The sequence below is a fragment of the Lepus europaeus genome, chromosome 14 (genome assembly GCF_033115175.1).
Source record: "Lepus europaeus isolate LE1 chromosome 14, mLepTim1.pri, whole genome shotgun sequence".
In the NCBI taxonomy this organism is placed as follows: domain Eukaryota; kingdom Metazoa; phylum Chordata; class Mammalia; order Lagomorpha; family Leporidae; genus Lepus; species Lepus europaeus.
The window spans coordinates 37,927,413-37,945,046 of record NC_084840.1 but is presented as its reverse complement, the minus strand read 5'-3'; the positions used below and the strand labels follow the sequence as shown (position 1 = coordinate 37,945,046).

The following is a 17,634-nucleotide window of genomic DNA, read 5'->3' as shown; positions in this document are numbered from 1 at the left end:
ATAGCTATTATATATTATTATGTTATAGCTATTAATTTCCAACTGTTATACTAGTTGTAGCTATTAACAAATAGCTGACTCTCTAAAGATATTTTCATATTCTGTTGTATGTAGCAGTTGTATTTTGAAAAAACTGATTTTCTTAGTCATCTAGTTTGAAATTTTAAGAATTTCTTATTCCTAGATAAAAAGTGAAACTACATCCTTACATACAACTTTTCTTATTACATAGTCCGAATATTATAGCTTCTTGTGAACTGCTGTATTTCCTTTTTAAGATTTATTTATTTATTTGAAAGTCAGAGTTATATATAAAAAGAGATCTTCCCTCTACTGGTTTACTCCCTTGGTAGCCACAATGGCAGGGGCTGAGCCAAGCTGAAACCAAGAGCCAGGAACTTCATCCTGATCTCTCACATGGGTGGCAGGGGCCGAAGCACTTGGGCTGTTTCTGCTGCTTTCCCAGTCCATTAGCAGGGAGCTTGATCAGAAGTCAAGCAGCTTGAACACGAAACAGTGCCCATATGGGATGCCAGCATCATCATGGGTGGTGGGTTTTCCTGCTACACCACAACGCAGGCCCCTAAACTGCGGTATTTCTTGACTGATCCTAATAATTTACCTTTTGATGTAGCTTTAACATACAGTAAGCCATTGTGAGATATGTCAGATGCCTACCTGGCTCACTCTGCCTTCTCTGATGCTATATGACAAAATAACTCTTCCCTTTTTTTAGGCAGTTGACTTAAGTAAAAATAAGAACAGAATAGTAATTTGACTTGAATGCATTAAAAATACTATTAAATTACTGAAAATTACTGTTGAGTATTTTATATATGTAAGGCTTAGAAGATAAATCTGTAATACAAGAAAATTGTGGGATTTTTACTTTTTTAGCCAGAGAAAGCCTAATATTCCACTTAGTCTGTATTTTCTAAGTGTGACAATTTATAGTGAGTTTAAATAATAGCTGAATTTTCAACAGTTGAGCCACATGTAACCTGCTGTTTTATTGGACAAAAATGGTTTAATATCAGCAATTGAATATAGTTTGATGTTTTCTGACCCCTAACATTTAAGTGCCATTTAAAGCTGGTTTTGTTATCATTTGGTCCAAATCCAAAAGTTGCCTGTCTCTGCATTTTATTTTCTTTGTGTGTTTTGTTTAGTATGTTGGCGAGAGTGAACGTGCTGTGCGACAGGTTTTTCAGCGAGCCAAGAACTCATCTCCCTGTGTGATATTCTTTGATGAAGTGGATGCTTTGTGTCCTCGGAGATCCGACCGAGAGGTATATATCAGATAGTGTTTCCCCAGTTTTTTTAAGCACTGTACATCTTTTCTAAGTTCCATGTCAGGTGCTTCTTTTATAGATAGTAATTGCTTGGGAATGTTGAGACTGAATGAAGAAACCTGGGCGTTTGAAATCAGAGCTTGGAGACAACAGTTGTATTCTGTACCAGCTTCTGTATCCGTCTTTTTGGTTTCACAGTGTGTAGTTAATCCTTATTTATGCAGATGAGTAATTGGGAATGGAAGTGATAGTAATTTTGAAGAACTTGCCTTGTAATCTTGTAGTTTTTTTGATAGTTTCAGTTAAATGATCTTGTCAAGATAAAATATAATTGAAGATTTCATGCACTCAAAATAGGGCTCAGGTTGTTAGCTTTAAGATCCAGTACCATTACTGTCTGAGGAAGATACAAAATTGATCTTCACTGAATACCACATGCATCAACCATACTGTGTCACATTTCTCAGAGATTGCAGGAGCAGAGAGTGCCAGAAATATTTATCACCAGGAGTACCATTATGTAAGAAGGTAACGCCTAGTGAAACATAATGTACAGACATATTATTACCTCATGAAGCAGATGGCAATGACCAATAAATACATTTTATGAGTATATTTCATGAGCATATTTCTGAAACCTGGTAAGTTTTTTTTGTGTTTTTTTTTCCCCCCCAAATAGTTCTCTCTGTGTATCTATGTTCTTAGGGTGTGAACCATTCATTAAATGCATCATTTCACTAAAACTTTCCAAAACTTTGAAAAGCTAAAAAAAAAAACTAAAGTTGACTAATATAAATTTGACTCATAGTATAGCAATTATGTTTTCTCATCCAGTAGTCATGGATGCTATCAGATAATCTTTATTAGAAACTTGTCTCCATGGTATCAGCGCCTACTGGATGAGAAAGCATTGCTAATGGAAATATAGGAGTCAGTGTCTTAGGTGGAGATCTTTGACTATGCTTTGAGTCCTCCTTCCAGGGACTTTTTATTTGTTTTTATTTTTTATTTATTTATTTTTTTTTACAGGCAGAGTGGATAGTGAGAGACAGAGAGAGACAGAGAGAAAGGTCTTCCCTCCGTTGGTTCACCCTCCAATGGCCGCCACGGCCGGCACATCGCGCTGATCTGAAGCCAGGAGCCAGGTGCTTCTCCTGGTCTTCCATGTGGGTGCAGGGCCCAAGGACTTGGGCGATCTTCCACTGCCTTCCCGGGCCATAGCAGAGAGCTGGCCTGGAAGAGGGGCAACCAGGACAGAATCCAGCGCCCCAACCGGGACTAGACTCCGGTGTGCCAGCGCCGTAAGGCGGAGGATTAGCCTGTTGAGCCAGGGTGCCGTCCCCAGGGACTTTTTAATGTAGTGAAGGTAGCATGCATAAAAACAAAGAGTCATACTCTCTCTCTGCTCGATCCTCTCTCCTCTTGCTCTCTCTTCTTTGCACTCTCTGCTCTCCTCTCCCACTGCTTACTCTATCTTCTCTCATCTCTTTCTTCTCTCCTCACTAGCTTCTCTCCTTTCTGTCTCTCTCTCTTACACTCTCCTCTCTCTTTTTCCTTCTTCGCCCCTTCCCTTCAGCCTGCTGGGTTTCCCCAATAAACCGTTTCCCTTAAAAAAAATAACAAAGAGTCGTAGTCCGCAACCCACTGTCAGATCCAGAGCAAAGCATCACGCTTTGAAACACCCAGCGTGCTCTGGGTATTCCTCCTTTTTATTCCCTTCTCTTGTGCCAGCAATAAAGCCTTCGTTTGTCCACAGCCTCTTTGCTTGGTTTACAGCTCCCTATTATCAGCTGATAGATCGTAATTCTGGGGACTCCCTTATCAACTACTGCCCACACACCTGCCTGCAGCCATATGAAGTACAGACCGATACCTTCCATCTGCTGGTTTATTCCCCAAATACCTGCAACATTCAGGTCTGGGTGAAGCTAAAGCCGGGAGCCTGGAACTTAGTCTGGGTTCCCCATGTGAGTGGCAGGGCCTGAAGTGGTTGAGCCATCATCTGCTGCCTCAGCATTCGCATTAGCAAGAAGCTGAAATTGTCAGTAGTGTCCAGACTTAATCCCAGGCACTCCAATATGGGATGCAGGCTTCCCGAGCAGCATGTTAATTTCTCTGCCGAATACTTGCCCCTAAAAAAATTAAATTTGATGTATTCCTTTTTAGTTTCACTAGTTATACATGAATACATGTTTGGAAGAATTCAAATAAAGCCCAAGTATAAAGAGAATGAAATCTTCCTTCTTATTCTCTTTATTCTTGGAGATCACTTCTGATAGTTGAGCATAACAGTGTCTCATTCTAGCGCTTTTTTCTTCTTCTTCTTCTTCTTTTTTTTTTTTTGACAGAGTGGATAGTGAGAGAGAGAGACAGAGAGAAAGGTCTTCCTTTTTGCCGTTGGTTCACCCTCCAATGGCCGCTGCGGCTGGCGCATCTCGCTGATCCGAAGCCAGGAGCCAAGTGTTTCTCCTGGTCTCCCATGCAGGTGCAGGGCCCAAGGACTTGGGGCATCCTCCACTGCCTTCCCGGGCCATAGCAAAGAGCTGGCCTGGAAGAGGGGCAACCGGGATAGAATCCGGCACCCCAACCAGAACTAGAACCCGGTGTGTCAGCGCCGCAAGGTGGAGGATTAGCCTGTTAAGCCACGGCGCCGGCCTTTTTTTTTTTTTTTACAGGCAGAGTTAGTGAGAGAGAGAGACAGAGGAAAAAGGTCTTCCTTCCGTTGGTTCACCCCCCAAATGGCCACTACGGCCGACACACTGCGCCAATCTGAAGCCGGGAGCCAGGTGCTTCCTCCTAGTCTCCCATGCGGGTGCAGGGCCCAAGCTCTAGGGCCATCCTCCACTGCTTTCCCAGGCCACAGCAGAGAGCTGGACTGGAAGAGGAGCAACCAGGACTAGAACCCGGGTACTGGCACCACAGGTGGAGGATTAGCCAAGTGAGCCGCGGCGCCAGCCTCTGGAGCATTTTTCATAAACTTAAAAACAGATATCATTGGCCGGCGTTGCAGCTCACTAGGCTAATCCTCCGCCTTGCGGTGCCGGCACACGGGGTTCTAGTCCCAGTCAGGGCGCCAGATTCTGTCCCAGTTGCCCCTCTTCCAGGCCAGCTCTCTGCTATGGCCTGGGAAGGCAGTGGAGGATGGCCAAGTCCTTAGGCCCTGCACCCCATGGGAGACCAGGAGAAGCACCTGGCTCCTGGCTTCAGATCAGCACGGTGCGCCGGCCACAGCGGCCATTGGAGGGTGAACCAACGGCAAAAGGAAGACCTTTCTCTCTGTCTCTCTTTTTCCCTGTCCACTCTGCCTGTCAAAAACAAAAACAAACCAAAAAAACTACACATATCATTTAGACTTCTACTTTTTATATATATGTATTTCTTGTCAATTTCCCATGTGCTTAATAATTTTTTTAAAGATTTATTTTATTTGTTTCAAAGAAAGTTACAGAGAGAGAGGGAAACAGCTCTTCAATCTGGTGGTTCACTCTCCAAATGACCACAACAGCCAGGGATGGGCCAGGTCAAAACTAGGAGCCAGGAGCTTCATCTGGGTCTGCCACAGGAGTTCAGGGGCGATGTCACTTGAGCCATCTTTTGCTGCTTTGCCAGGTGCATTAGCAGGGAGCTAGAACTGGAGCTCATATGGGATGCTGGCATTGCAGGTGGCAGTGTAACCTATTATGCCACAACACTAGGCCCAGTAACTTGTTTTTTTAGCTACTGCATAATGTTCTAGACTGGATATGGTAGAATTTGCTCAATATTTCCTCTACAACATTTACTTTGTTTCCTGTTGGTTTTGCTACACTCAGAACTGTATTGTGTATACACACACACACACATATGCACATGTATATAAAGATTTGTTTATTTGAAAAGCAGAGTTAGAGAAAGAGGGAAGACCCAGAGATCTTCCATCCTCTAGCTTACTCTCCAAGTATGTAGCAGGGGCCCAAGTACTGGAGCTGTCTTCTGCTTTCCAGGCATGGAAGCAAAGTGCTGGATCATTAACAGAACAGCCTGGACTCCAACTAGTGCGCACTTGGATCTCAGAGTTGCAGACAGTGGTTTAATGAGCTGTGCTACTAAATATTTGTGTCACATATTTATGTGCCCATGTGGGAATATGTGAGGTAGAATTTTGCAAGTAAAAATCAATGTTGAAGATATGTACATACTGGCTTTGAAATATACTACTATACCATCCTTCACAGAAACAACCGGTTCTCTGTGCTCCCTGGCAGTGTAGGAAAATTACCATTTCCCACACCTTTGTCAGCAGTGGACAGTACCCGTTATTTTTTCCTAGTCTTTTTTTTTTTTTTTTTTTAACAGGCAGAGTGGATAGTGAGAGAGAGAAACAGAGAGAAAGGTCTTCCTTTGCCGTTGGTTCACCCTCCAATGGCCGCTGTGGCCAGCGCGCTGTGGCCAGCGCACCGCGCTGATCCAAAGGCAGGAGCCAGGTGCTTCTCCTGGTCTCCCATGGGGTGCAGGGCCCAAGCACTTGGGCCATCCTCCACTGCCTTCCCGGACCATAGCAGAGAGCTGGCCTGGAAGAGGGGCAACTGGGACAGAATCTGGCGCCCCGACCGGGACTAGAACCCGGTGTGCTGACTCCGCAAGGCGGAGGATTAGCCTGTTGAGCCATGGCGCCGGCCTTTTTCCTAGTGTTATCACTTCTCTTCAATTTTGTTATATAGAATTATAATTAGAATATAGTAAAATTTGTCAACTTTCCTCTATTGATTCTTTTGCCTTTTGTCTTGTTTAATTGATGTTGTGTTTTTTACTCCTAGAACATCTTCATGTTTTTGAGTCCAGATTATGATTCTGTTAACCTCCTGACCAATAGTGTTATGTTGTCAAAAAGTAATAAATGAGATGCATCAAATATTTTTTCCTGGATCAATGAATGGGTTAAACTCATTACTACCTCTGTACATAAATTTATGTTGAAGAAAGATAATTAACAACAACAACAAAAAAGAAACAGCACTCCTGCTGTCTACATTTTTGGTTGGTTTTGTTTCTGTGTCTAAGAGATTTTTCCTGTGGTTCCCAGCACCCGGAACCTTTCTTTGGGCTGTTGCTATGAGGTAGCATTAGGCTCAAAGATCTAGAGTACCTGATGTATTGGGGAATCTAGGGTTCAAAAGCTGATGTGTGTGGCTCTTTGAGCTGTGAGTAACTCAGAAGCATAAGCCTTTGGGATGTGGTTGGCCTGGAACTGAGTCTCATCTCCTTCTACCACCTTACAGTGAAACTACGCACAAGGAACCCTGACACCTCGTTCCTCTTCCAGACTTCACAGTACATTTTGCGCAGTGCTGTGAAGAGTGAATCTCTTGACAGAATCTGTGTTGTTCATGTTAATGTTGTATCTTGTATAAAATGGAATGTTTGTTTTTTATCCCTTGTGTTGAAAGCTTGGTTTCTCTTCAGACAGGAGCTAGTGTGCGGGTGGTGAATCAGCTGCTTACAGAGATGGATGGTCTGGAGACACGCCAGCAGGTTTTTATCATGGCAGCCACTAACCGGCCAGGTAAGGAAGGACAGTGTCACACAGACAGGCCTCAAAGCCTGCAGCTTAGGCCACAATATAATTTGTATATTTCCTGCGAAGGAAGCTTACTTTTGAGTTCATAGGTTGAAATAAAACCTTATTGGGTTCGGTACTGTGGCATAGCAGGTAAAGCTGCCGCCTTCAGTGCCGGCATCCCATATGGGCACCGGTTTGAGTCCTGGCTGCTCCACTTCCGATCCAGCTCTCTGCTATGGCCTGGGAAAGCAGTAGAAGAGGCCCAAGTCCTTGGACCCCTGCACCCATGTGGGAGACCCAGAGGAAGCTCTTAACTCCTGGCTTCGGATTGGTGTAGCTCAGACCATTGCGGCCAATTGGGGAGTGAACCAGCCTCTCCTCTCTGTGTAACTGTGACTTTCACATAAATCTTTCAAAAAAAAACAAACCTTAGCAATTTCTAGTGCAAGCTTTAGTAAGAAGCATAGTAGTATTTGCTGGATTCCATGAAATTTTTTCTCTGAATCGATGCACAGAGCCTAGTCTTGTGGGCAGAGAACAATTCCAATCTGCTTTTTATTGCAAATGTATTCTTGTATCCTATGGTTTTTCTACAGCTTGCAAGAAACAACAACCAGAGACAACTCAGTTAAAAGATATTCAAACTTTTATACTAACGCCATGCCCCTATCCTTCCCATTTGAACTCTTATTAAACATGGCTTTCAAGCCGAAGCATTCTATGAGAGAGTTAGAAAAAGTCTCATGTTGCAGCAGTGCTGAGGTGGCTTTTGGTTGGGATCCTGCTTTCTCTTTGTATAGTTTTGGACTTTGCTCTGCGTGAGCCCCTCTGTGGTTGCTGCTGCTGCAGTGGTGTTTTACAAGTGGATCTTCAGGCAGTGCGTGGTACTTTAGTTGCTTAAATGGGTTTAATCGGTTGTCAAACTGATATAATTTTCCATTTCTTGTACATTATCATGGAGATTGAACCCTTGATAAATTATATACCATTTCATTTTATGGTGAAAAGTTGTAAGTTGTTATTATGATTTATAGTTTAGTGCTGACAATAAGAAAATACTGTTTAGAATATGACAGAACTGTGTTTGAGTCTTGCCTGTAGCACCTTGCATTCTAGTAACCGTTCTAGTATCCTGACCTGTTCCAAAACCAACCAGATATACTGTGACTCAGTTCTAACACTAGTGGAGTTATGTTAGATCTCACTGGTCAGTGGGCCCCTCGACAGGACCCCGCCCCCTTCAGATGCCAGCCCCTGTGGTAGTCCAGGACAAGTGCAGTTCTGACAAGCCGGCTACTAATGTAGGGATTCCTTTGATCCCTCAAGTTACATAATTTGCTAGGATAACTCACAGACCTCAGGAAAAGTGCTTAGCTGAAAATTACAGTTTTATTAACAAACAATACACCTGATGTCGGGTCAGAGTGGGAGCACTGAGCTCCCCTGCCATCCCCTTGAAATCAGAGCGTGGTGTCTGGAGTTTTTACTGGGGTCTCAACATGTGGATGAAACCAGTTAAGTCATTGATCCAGTGATTGAGCTTAGTCTCCTCCCCAGAGGCCAAAGCCAGTGAGAGGGCAAAGCTCAAAGTCCCAACCCTTGAATAATGTGCTTATCCCTTCTGGTGACCAGTCCAGATGTTGAAGCTATCTGGAGCCCTGTGGTAAGTCACCTCAGTAGCACAACAAAGACATTCCTCTCATTCAGGAAATTCCAAGGGTTTTTGAAGTTCTGTGCTAGCAATCAGAGACACCATTATATCACATATATATGGCATATATCACTCCATCTTGCTGACTGTCTGAGGATAACAATATTAATTGGCACGATTGTCACAAAGGTTAAGTGAAGTTGTTAATGCATCTTTCACCGTGATGGCAAACAGCAGGTAGCTGTTTAATTGTCATGAGAAGTGTTGGTGATAGTATTGAGAGCTGTCTTTAGGTCAGAAAATCACAGTCATCCTGGAAGAAACCTTGAAATTCCTTCAGATGTGGACAGAATCCCATCTTACCTTTTCTAAGCAAATATAGACCTTTTCTCAGATTTCAAGATATTCTTTAGTTTTCTAAAATAAAGTGTATCTTCAGTAGCATTCAACCATTTTTCATATCTTTTTTGTCTGTTTGTTTAAAGAGTTATTTTTTATTTGAAAGGCAGAGCAACTGAGAGAGGGAGAGGAGAGGTATCCACCTGCTGTTGATTTATTTATTCCCCAAATGGCCACAATAGCCAGATCTGCGCCAGGCTGAAGCCAGGAACCAAGAAATCCATCCTGGTCTCCCACAGGGGTGGCAAGGGCCCACACACTTGGCCTGTCTTCTGCTGGCTTCCTGAACACAGGAGCAGGAAACTGGATCTGAAACTGAGCAGCTGGGACACAAACCAGCGCTGCGATACAGGTGGCCACTGTTGCGGGTGGTGGCGGAACATGCAGTGCCACAACCCCAGCTCTCACATCTGTGTAATATAAACAGCCTGGTCTTTTAGTTAAATCTCAGTGGATTAGAAAATATGTCGTTCAGTGTCACCAGATTTTCCTTCCATCGTCCCTTCAGAACATCCCTGTACATTAACTTTTCCCATGGGGTTCTTTACCCTGACCTCTTTCTTCAACTGAATTATTTCCAGAGTCCCCAGATTTTGTTGTGTTACTGAAAGCTCACTCCCATTCCCAGTGCTGAATGAAGATAACAAGGGCATATGAGGACAAAGGGAAGAGAAAGTTTAAACTGCTGGCAGATAAGAGGTTAGCACTCTGAGTCTCAAGAATTTCCACCTTCCTGAATGAGGGTGATTCTGGCTTTTAAGGAGGCTACAAGGAATGGAGAGCCAGACTTAAGGGGAACAAAGGATAGGGACTGCTCCATGTTGGCCTCTGGCACTGGTTGGAGTCACAGTGGTTATCTGCTCTGGTTACATGTTCAGAGCGGGTTGGGGTTCCTGGTCGGCAGTGCTGTACTTCAGGGAATGCTTATGATGGCCAGGTAGTCTTAGAGCTTTCTGCCCTGCCCAGAGCTAGGATTCCCCCAAAACCAAAACCCTCAAGGCAATCCCACCCCCAACTTGTTATCTATTAGAATAACAGATAAACCCATGAATCCAGTGATTAGAATCTCCTGGGGCAGGCTGTGCCACTCCCACAATTCATTGAGTTAAGCTCAGAGTGGGTGGCCAGGAAACTACAGCCTGATGGTGTTTTGCACTTGTATTCCAGGCATTAGGGGTTTCAGTTGTGAAACACAGTCCTGAATATAAAAGCTGTTTTGTTTGGCTCCTGTTGTGCATGGCAGATGAATCATAAATTGGTACCTGCGTACCTCAGCCATCCTTGTTTTTCCCCAATTATAAAACATGTTGCATTGATAGCCTATGTGAATTTAACAGATTTTCTAGATCTTTTTCAGTTATGCTTATGTGACAGTTCTGTTCCATTATATACTATAATGTGGCATTGTTTGGATTGCTCTTAACTTAGCTTTAAGAAATCCCTTTACGAGGCCAATGCTGTGGCATAGTGGGTAAAGCCACCGCCTGCAATGCCAACATACCATATGAGCTCCGGTTCAAATTGCTGCTGCTCCACTTCTGATCCAGCTCCCTGCTAATGTGCCTGGGAAAACAGTAGAAGATGGCCTGTATACTTAGGCCCCTGTAAACACGTGGGAAACCTGGGAGAAGCTCCTGGCTCCTGGCTTTGGACTGGCCCAGCTTAGGCCATTGCCACCATTTGGGGCAGTGAACCAATGGATGAAAGATCTCCCTCTCCTCTCCCTCTGCTGTCCTTCTCCCTCTTCCTATCTTTCCTCCCTCTCCCCCTCTCCCTCTCTCTTCCCCCTCTCCATTTTCCCTCTCTCCCCCATCTCCCTTCCCCTCTCCCCCTCTCCCTTCTCTTTATAACTCTGCCTTAAAATAAATAAGTAAATTAAAAAAAAAAATCCCTTTACAGCTTAGTGTTGTAGATCAGTTATGTCAATATAATTTAATGGGGCCACTGCTGTGGTTCTGAGGGTTAAAGCCACCATCTATAGTGCCGGCATCCCATATGGGTGCCTGTTCGAGACCTGGCTGCTGCACTTCTGATCCAGCTCTCTGCTATGGCCTGGGAAAGCAGTAGAAGATGGCCCAAGAGCTTGGGCCCCTGTACCCACATGGGAGACCTAGAAGAAGTTCCTGGCTCCTAGCTTTGGATCAGCTCAGCTCTGGCTGTTGCAGTCATCTGGGGAGTGGACCAGCAGATGCAAGACTTTCTCTCTCTCTCTCCCTCTCTCTTTCTCTCTGGCTCTAACACTGTCTTTCATATACATAAAATAAATCTTTAAATATATATATTTATATTTTTAAATTTTATCACAAGGTCTACTCCTTTGTTCATCATATTAAGTTTTAGCTATATTTCTGTTCCACTGAGCTTTGGTATTCAATGGAGAATAATTTAGAAAACTTTTTCCTACATGTATTCTGCTTTGGAGCCGAGAAGTGGTGGAGGGAAGATAGTAGACAAGCACATAAGGTGAAATAAGCCAGAATAAGAGGATAAAGAATGACTGGTGGTTAGGAAGGGGATGTTTGTTTAGATAGCTTGGTTTGGGATCACTTCTTCAGAAAAGTGATACATGAACATGAACCAAAGAATATGAAGCTTGAAGTCATACAGAAATCTGAGAGAGAACGTTCTGGGTGGAGAGCAGGCAGGTGTGAAGATCCTGAGATGGGGGTGAGTTTGTTATGTTGGAAAACCAGCAAGAGGGCCAGTGTGCCTATAGTGACATGAGGGATGGAGAGGTACGCAGGGCCTGATGGCTGCAGTAAGTGACATGGATTTTATTCTGATACAGTGAGACACAATCGGAGGGTTTTGAGCAGAGGAGTGATATTATCTGGCATTCTTTTTTCTTTTTATTTAAAAAAATAACTGTTTTTTATATCTTATATTTTGAAATAATTGTATATTCACAGGATATTTTAAAAATAATGCAAGAGTCCCATGTACCAGTTTGCTCTAGTTATTATATTTTAGGTGGCTGTGGTCCCAAAGCAAAGGCAGGAAACAGACATTTTTATAATTTTCTATTTTTGTGCCATTTTAGCATATGTGTAGATGCCTGTAATCCTACTACAATCAAGATTCAGAACTGTCCCATCACCACAAAGGTCTCTTTGTTCTGTTCCTTATGGTAACTCCCACCTCTCCCTTCTGCATGACTAACTCAATACATCCCCTCCTCTGTTCTTTGTATTTCTTTGTCATCTTAAGAATTATATGTGAAAATAAACATAGAGAGTGTGGGCATTTAGCCTAGCAATTAAGATGTGCACATCTCGCCTCAGAGTGTCTAGGTATGATTCCCACCTCCAGCTCCAGCCCCTTGCCAGTGCAGACTGTGAAGGCAGCTGTGATGTCTCAAGGAGTTAGATTCCTGCCATTGAAGTAGCTAACCAGCATATGTTCCTCACTCCTGGCCCTGGCCTAGCCCTGACTATTTCAGGCATACTAGCAAATGGAAGATTGTTCTCTGTCTCTCAAATAAGTAAAAATGTTTTTAAAATATGGCAAATAAACATATAAGGCATTCAACTTCATATGTCATTGGGGAATTGCAAATTAAAACAACAAAGGGGCTGGCGCTGTGCCACAGCGGGTTAGAGCCCCAGTCTGCAGTGCTGGCATCCCATATGGGTGCTGGTTCGAGACCCAGCTGCTCCACTTCCTGTTCAGCTCTCTGCTGTGGCCTGGGAAAGTAGTAGAAGATGACCCAAGTCTTTGGGCCCCTGCACCTGCGTGGGAGATCCAGAAGAAGCTCCTGGCTCTTGGCTTTGGATTGGCGCAGCTTGAGGAGTTGTGACCATTTGGGAAGTGAACCAGTGGATGGAAGACCCCCCCCCCCCCCCCGCCTCTCCTTCTCTCTGTGTTTAACTCTGCCTTTCAAAAAAATTAATATTTAAGCAAAAAAAAAAAAAAAAGAAAAAAAAAGAAATGGCATTTACATGCCAATTAGAATGATTTAAAGTTCAAAATTAGACAAAGACCAAATGCAAGGGTGTGGAACAACAGAAAACCCATTCATTGCTGTTGGATATGTAAAATTTCATGGCTGGGAAGATGGTTTGGCAATTTCTTATAAGACTATGTCCTTGTCATGCAGTCTCCAACTGTTGTTGTAGATTTGTCTATTTCTTCTTTCATTTCTGTCAGTTTTGCTTCTGTTAGGAAATCCATTTTGAATTGTCTTGGCGAGTTGGTGCTTTTTCTTGGTGTGAGGCGGGTGGTTTAAAGATTTATTTATTTATTTTGAAAGAATTACAGAGAGAGAAGGAGAGATACGCAAAGAGAGAGAGCTATCTTCTATCCAGTGGTTCAATTTCCAGATTGCCTCAATGACCAGGGCTGGGCCAGGATTAAATCAGGAACCAGGAGCTTCATCTGGGTCTCCTACATGTATGCAGGGACCCAAACACATGTGCTATGTTCTGCTTTCCCAGGCCATTAGCAGGGAGCTGGATTGGAAGTAGAGCAGTTGGGACCTGAGCTGGAGCCTATATAGGATGCTGGCATAGCAGGTGGTGGCTTTACCCATACCGCAATGTCAGCCCCTAAATTTTCTTTTAGATGGTGTATTTCTGGGGCCGTCACTGTGGTGCAGTGGGTTAAAGCCCTGGCCTGAAGCACCAGCATCCCATATGGGCACCGGTTCTTGTCCTGGCTGCTCCTCTTCCAATCCAGCTCTCTGCTATGGCCTGGGAAAGCAGGGAAAGATGGCCCAAAGTGCTTGGGTCCCTGCACCCATGTGGGAGACCCAGAAGAAGCTCCTGGCTCCTGGCTTCGGATCAGCTCAGCTCTGGCCGATGCAGCCATCTGGGGAGTGAACCAGCGAATGGAAGACCTCTCTCTCTGTCTCTGCATCTCTCTGTAACTCTGTCTTTCAAATAAATAAAATAAATATTTACAATAAAAAATAAAAAGGTGCTGTATTTCTGAGACCATTTAATGTATGTATTGATATGTTAGGGCATCAGGTTGTCATTTTGTTTTATATTTATTTCTCTTTTTACTTCAAACTGTTTTTCTATGGATCACTGGAACATTTTTTAAGAACCGTATCTTAATGTATTTTCAACATAAATTTCAGTATATATCGTCTACATTCTTATTTTAAAAATTTATTTATTTATTCAAAGGCAGAATTACAGAGAGAGAGAGAGAGAGAGAGAAGCCTTTCATCCTCTGGTTCATTCCCCAGACGGCTCCAATGGCCAGAGCTGCACCAATCCGAAGCCAGGCTCCAGGAGCCAGGAGCTGCTTCTTGGTCTCCCACGAGGGTGCAGGGACCCAAGGACTTGGGCCATCTTCTACTGCTTTTCCAGGCTATAGCAGACAGCTGGATCGGAAGTGGAGCAGCTGAGATTCAAACGGGTGCCCATATGGGATGCTGGCACTGTAGGTGGCAACTTTACCTGCTGTACCACAGTGCTGGTCCCAGTGTATGTTTTTGAATGTACCTCTTCATGTAGCTTGTTTTGGTGGATGGTGCAAGTATTACACTATATAAACTTAACTCCACATACTACTGATGCTGGCATTTACCAGTTCAGGTGACATGTGGAACCCTTACCTCCCTTTAAGTTCCTTTACCCTTCCCCATTTATGATAATTATCTTAAAATTCCCTTCTCTATCCTATTTTTCCTTAGGCATAGTTTTTCCTTTTTTTTGACAGAGTGGATAGTGAGAGAGAGAGACAGAGAGGAAGGTCTTCCTTTTTGCCGTTGGTTCACCCTCCAATGGCCGCTGCGGCCGGCACATCGTGCTGATCCGAAGCCAGGAGCCAGGTGCTTCTCCTGGTCTCCCATGCAGGTGCAGGGCCCAAGGACTTGGGCCATCCTCCACTGCCTTTGAAAGACAGAGTTACACAGAGAGGAGAGGCGGGGGTGGGGGGGTGTCTTCCATCCTCTGGTTTACTACCCAATTAACCGCAACGGCCGAAACTGTGCCAGTTCGAAGCCAGGAGCCAGAAGCTTCCTCCAAGTCTCCCATGTGGGTACAGGGGCCCAAAGACCTGGGCTATCTTCTGCTACTTTCCCAGGCCATAGCAGAGAGCTGGGTAGGGAGTTCAGCTGCCAGGACTCGAACTGGCACCCATTTGGGATACCAGCACTTCAGGCGGCAGCTTTGCCTGCTACGCCACATCGCCGACCCCTCTTTAGATTTCAGGAGTTTAATAATGTTATCAATTTCTTATTACCATGTTTGAGGTTTGCTTAGTTTCTTGAATCTGTGAATTTATCTGTCTTGCTCAATTTGGCTAATTTTCAGATATTCTTTCTTTGAAAACTCTTAGCTCTACATTTTTTCTTTCCCTTCTGGGAAAGATACGTGTTCAATCCTTTGTTATAATCTCTTAGAGCACAGAGGCTTTGTTCATTTTTTTCCATTTTTTTTTTCTCTCATTCAGATTGAATAATTTCTGTTACTCTATCTTCAGGATCACTGATTGTTTCCTCTGTCTTTGCTGTTATGCTGTTTAGTCCATACAGTGAGTTTTTCATTTTGGCTGTTATTTTTTATTTATTCATTTGAGAGGCAGAGCTCCAGACAGAGAGGGAGAGACAGAGAGAAAGGTCCTCCATCCAGTCGTCCACCCTGCAAAGAGCTACAATGGCTGAAGTTGAGCCGATCCGAAGTCAGGAGCCAGGAGTTTCCTCTGGGTCTCCCTCTCGGGCGCAGGGGCCCAAGCACTTGGGCCATCTGCAGTGCCTTCTCAAACCATAAGCAGAGAACTGGATTGGAAGAGGCACAGCCAAGACAGTAACCAGCAGCACCCATATGGGATGCTGGCGCTGCAGGCGGTGGCACCCAGTGCATTACACCACAGCGTCAGCCCCCTCCTGGTTCTTAAGCTTAGTGATTTTTAGTTGTATCCTGAACATTTGACTGTGATGTTACAATACTCTGGGTCTTATTTAAGCCTTACCTGACACTGTGTCAGTAGGTGAAAGAGTACCCTCCTTGTTCATGCCAGATGGAAGCAAAAGTCTGGTTGTAGCCTGATTCCTGACTTTGCTTCTGTTGACTCCCTGAGGTGGAGAGGTGCTCATTATTACTGGATGCGATGGAAGTTCAGGCTCCCCACTCAGCCTCCCTGGTACTTTGTTGTTCTTTGTCACATGTCCTCTGAGGATGACACCATGTTGAGAGCAGGGCTTTCTACCTCTGCATAGAAATGCAAGTCTCAGTTCTCACTAAGCCTTCTATGATACTGTAGCAGGGTGAATGGAGTGTATCAGTGGAGTCAGGCACTGGTAGAAGTCTAGACTCCCACTTGGGTGGGGGTGGGACCACTGTTTATTTCCTGAGTGTTTGACTAGAGTATTGCAGTTATAATCTAATAGTTACTTGTTTTGGGACCAGTGTTGTGGTGCAGTAGGTTAAGCCAGCACCTGTAACACCGGCATCCCATAGGAGTGAGGTTCACTTCCTGGCTGCTCCACTTCTAATCCAGCTCCCTGCTATTGCATTTGTAAAGTTACCTATCTTTTAGACTGTCCCATTTTTTGGTTTTTGAGCCAACAAAGTATATTATGGTTCAAAATATATTATACAAAAGGAAAACCTAGAGAACTAACCATCCTATGAGTCCTGAGATTCCCTAGCCAACTTGCCATCTTCTCTCCCCCTTCCAGGATTTTGGTATATTTTATATATAATATTCAGAGGTGTTCAGTATTCTTAAGGGAAAACAGGGTGAAGTCAGATTTAGACAGAGGAGAGGCAGACAAAGAGGTCTTCCATCCAGTGTTAATCCCCAGTTGGCTGCAACAGCCAGAGCTGCGCCGATCCGAAGCCAGGAGCTTCTTCTGGGTCTCCCACATGGGTGCAGGGGCCCAAGCACTTGGGCCATCTTCTACTGTTTTCCCAGGCCATAGCAGAGAGCTGGATCAGAAGAGGAGCAGCTGAGACTATAACCGGCGCCCCTATGGGATGCCAGTGCTTCAGGCCAGGGCTTTAACCTGCTGTGCTACAGCACCGGCCCCAGAAATACACCACCTAAAAGAGAATTTGGGGGCTGACATTATGGTATGGGTAAAGCTTCTACTGCTTTCCCAGGCCACAGCAGAGAGCTAAATCGGAAATGAAATAGCTGGTCTCGAACAGGCGCCCGTATGAGATGCTGGCACTTCAGGCCAGGGCATTAGCAAACTGCGCCACAGCGCCAGCCCCCAGACTTGATTTTTAGAATTATTCTGGTTGCTGTTGAATTGAACAGGTGTAGAACTAGTTATTTTAACTTTAGGGATCTATAGATAGAATTTAGGGGAATCTGTAAATCTACATATGAAACATGTTTGATCTTAATGTTGGCCCACCAGAGTGAACATTTTGCCTATTGGTTAAGGCACCCATATCCCGCATTGGAGTTCCTGGATTCGGTTTCCAGCTCCAGCTCCTGACTCCAGCTTCCCATCAGTGTAGACTCTGGAAAGTATCAGTGGTGGCTCAAATAATTGGGTACCTGCCATCTGTGTGAGAAATCTGGATTGTGTTCCTAGCTTGCGGCTCTGCCTAGCCCTGACCCTTGGGGGCATTGTGGAGTGAATCTCTCTGCCTCTTAATTTAAAAATATAGTAATTTTTTTTTTATCTTCTTGCTAGCCCGTACCTGAAATCAGCGTATTCTTAATTTATGAATGTAGGCAGAACAGCAGAGTAGTGTCAGCAATACTCTTATCAACCCCAGACTCTCTGGTTTATGAAGAGGCCGACTTGCAATCCAGAGAGGGTTTATTGGGAACTTATGCATGAACAC

At 44.2% G+C, this 17,634-nt stretch overlaps 1 protein-coding gene across 3 annotated transcripts in view; it reads left to right on the top strand.

Moving 5' to 3' along the window:
* NVL (nuclear VCP like) overlaps positions 1 to 17,634 on the top strand; it is a 103,523-nt gene that overhangs the window by 45,005 nt on the left and 40,884 nt on the right. For all 3 annotated transcript variants that reach the window (XM_062210448.1, XM_062210449.1, XM_062210447.1), the window contains 2 exons: positions 1,170 to 1,289; positions 6,735 to 6,834. In XM_062210448.1, coding sequence (XP_062066432.1) covers positions 1,170 to 1,289; positions 6,735 to 6,834 — 220 coding nt within the window. The remainder of the gene's footprint in view (positions 1 to 1,169; positions 1,290 to 6,734; positions 6,835 to 17,634) is intronic.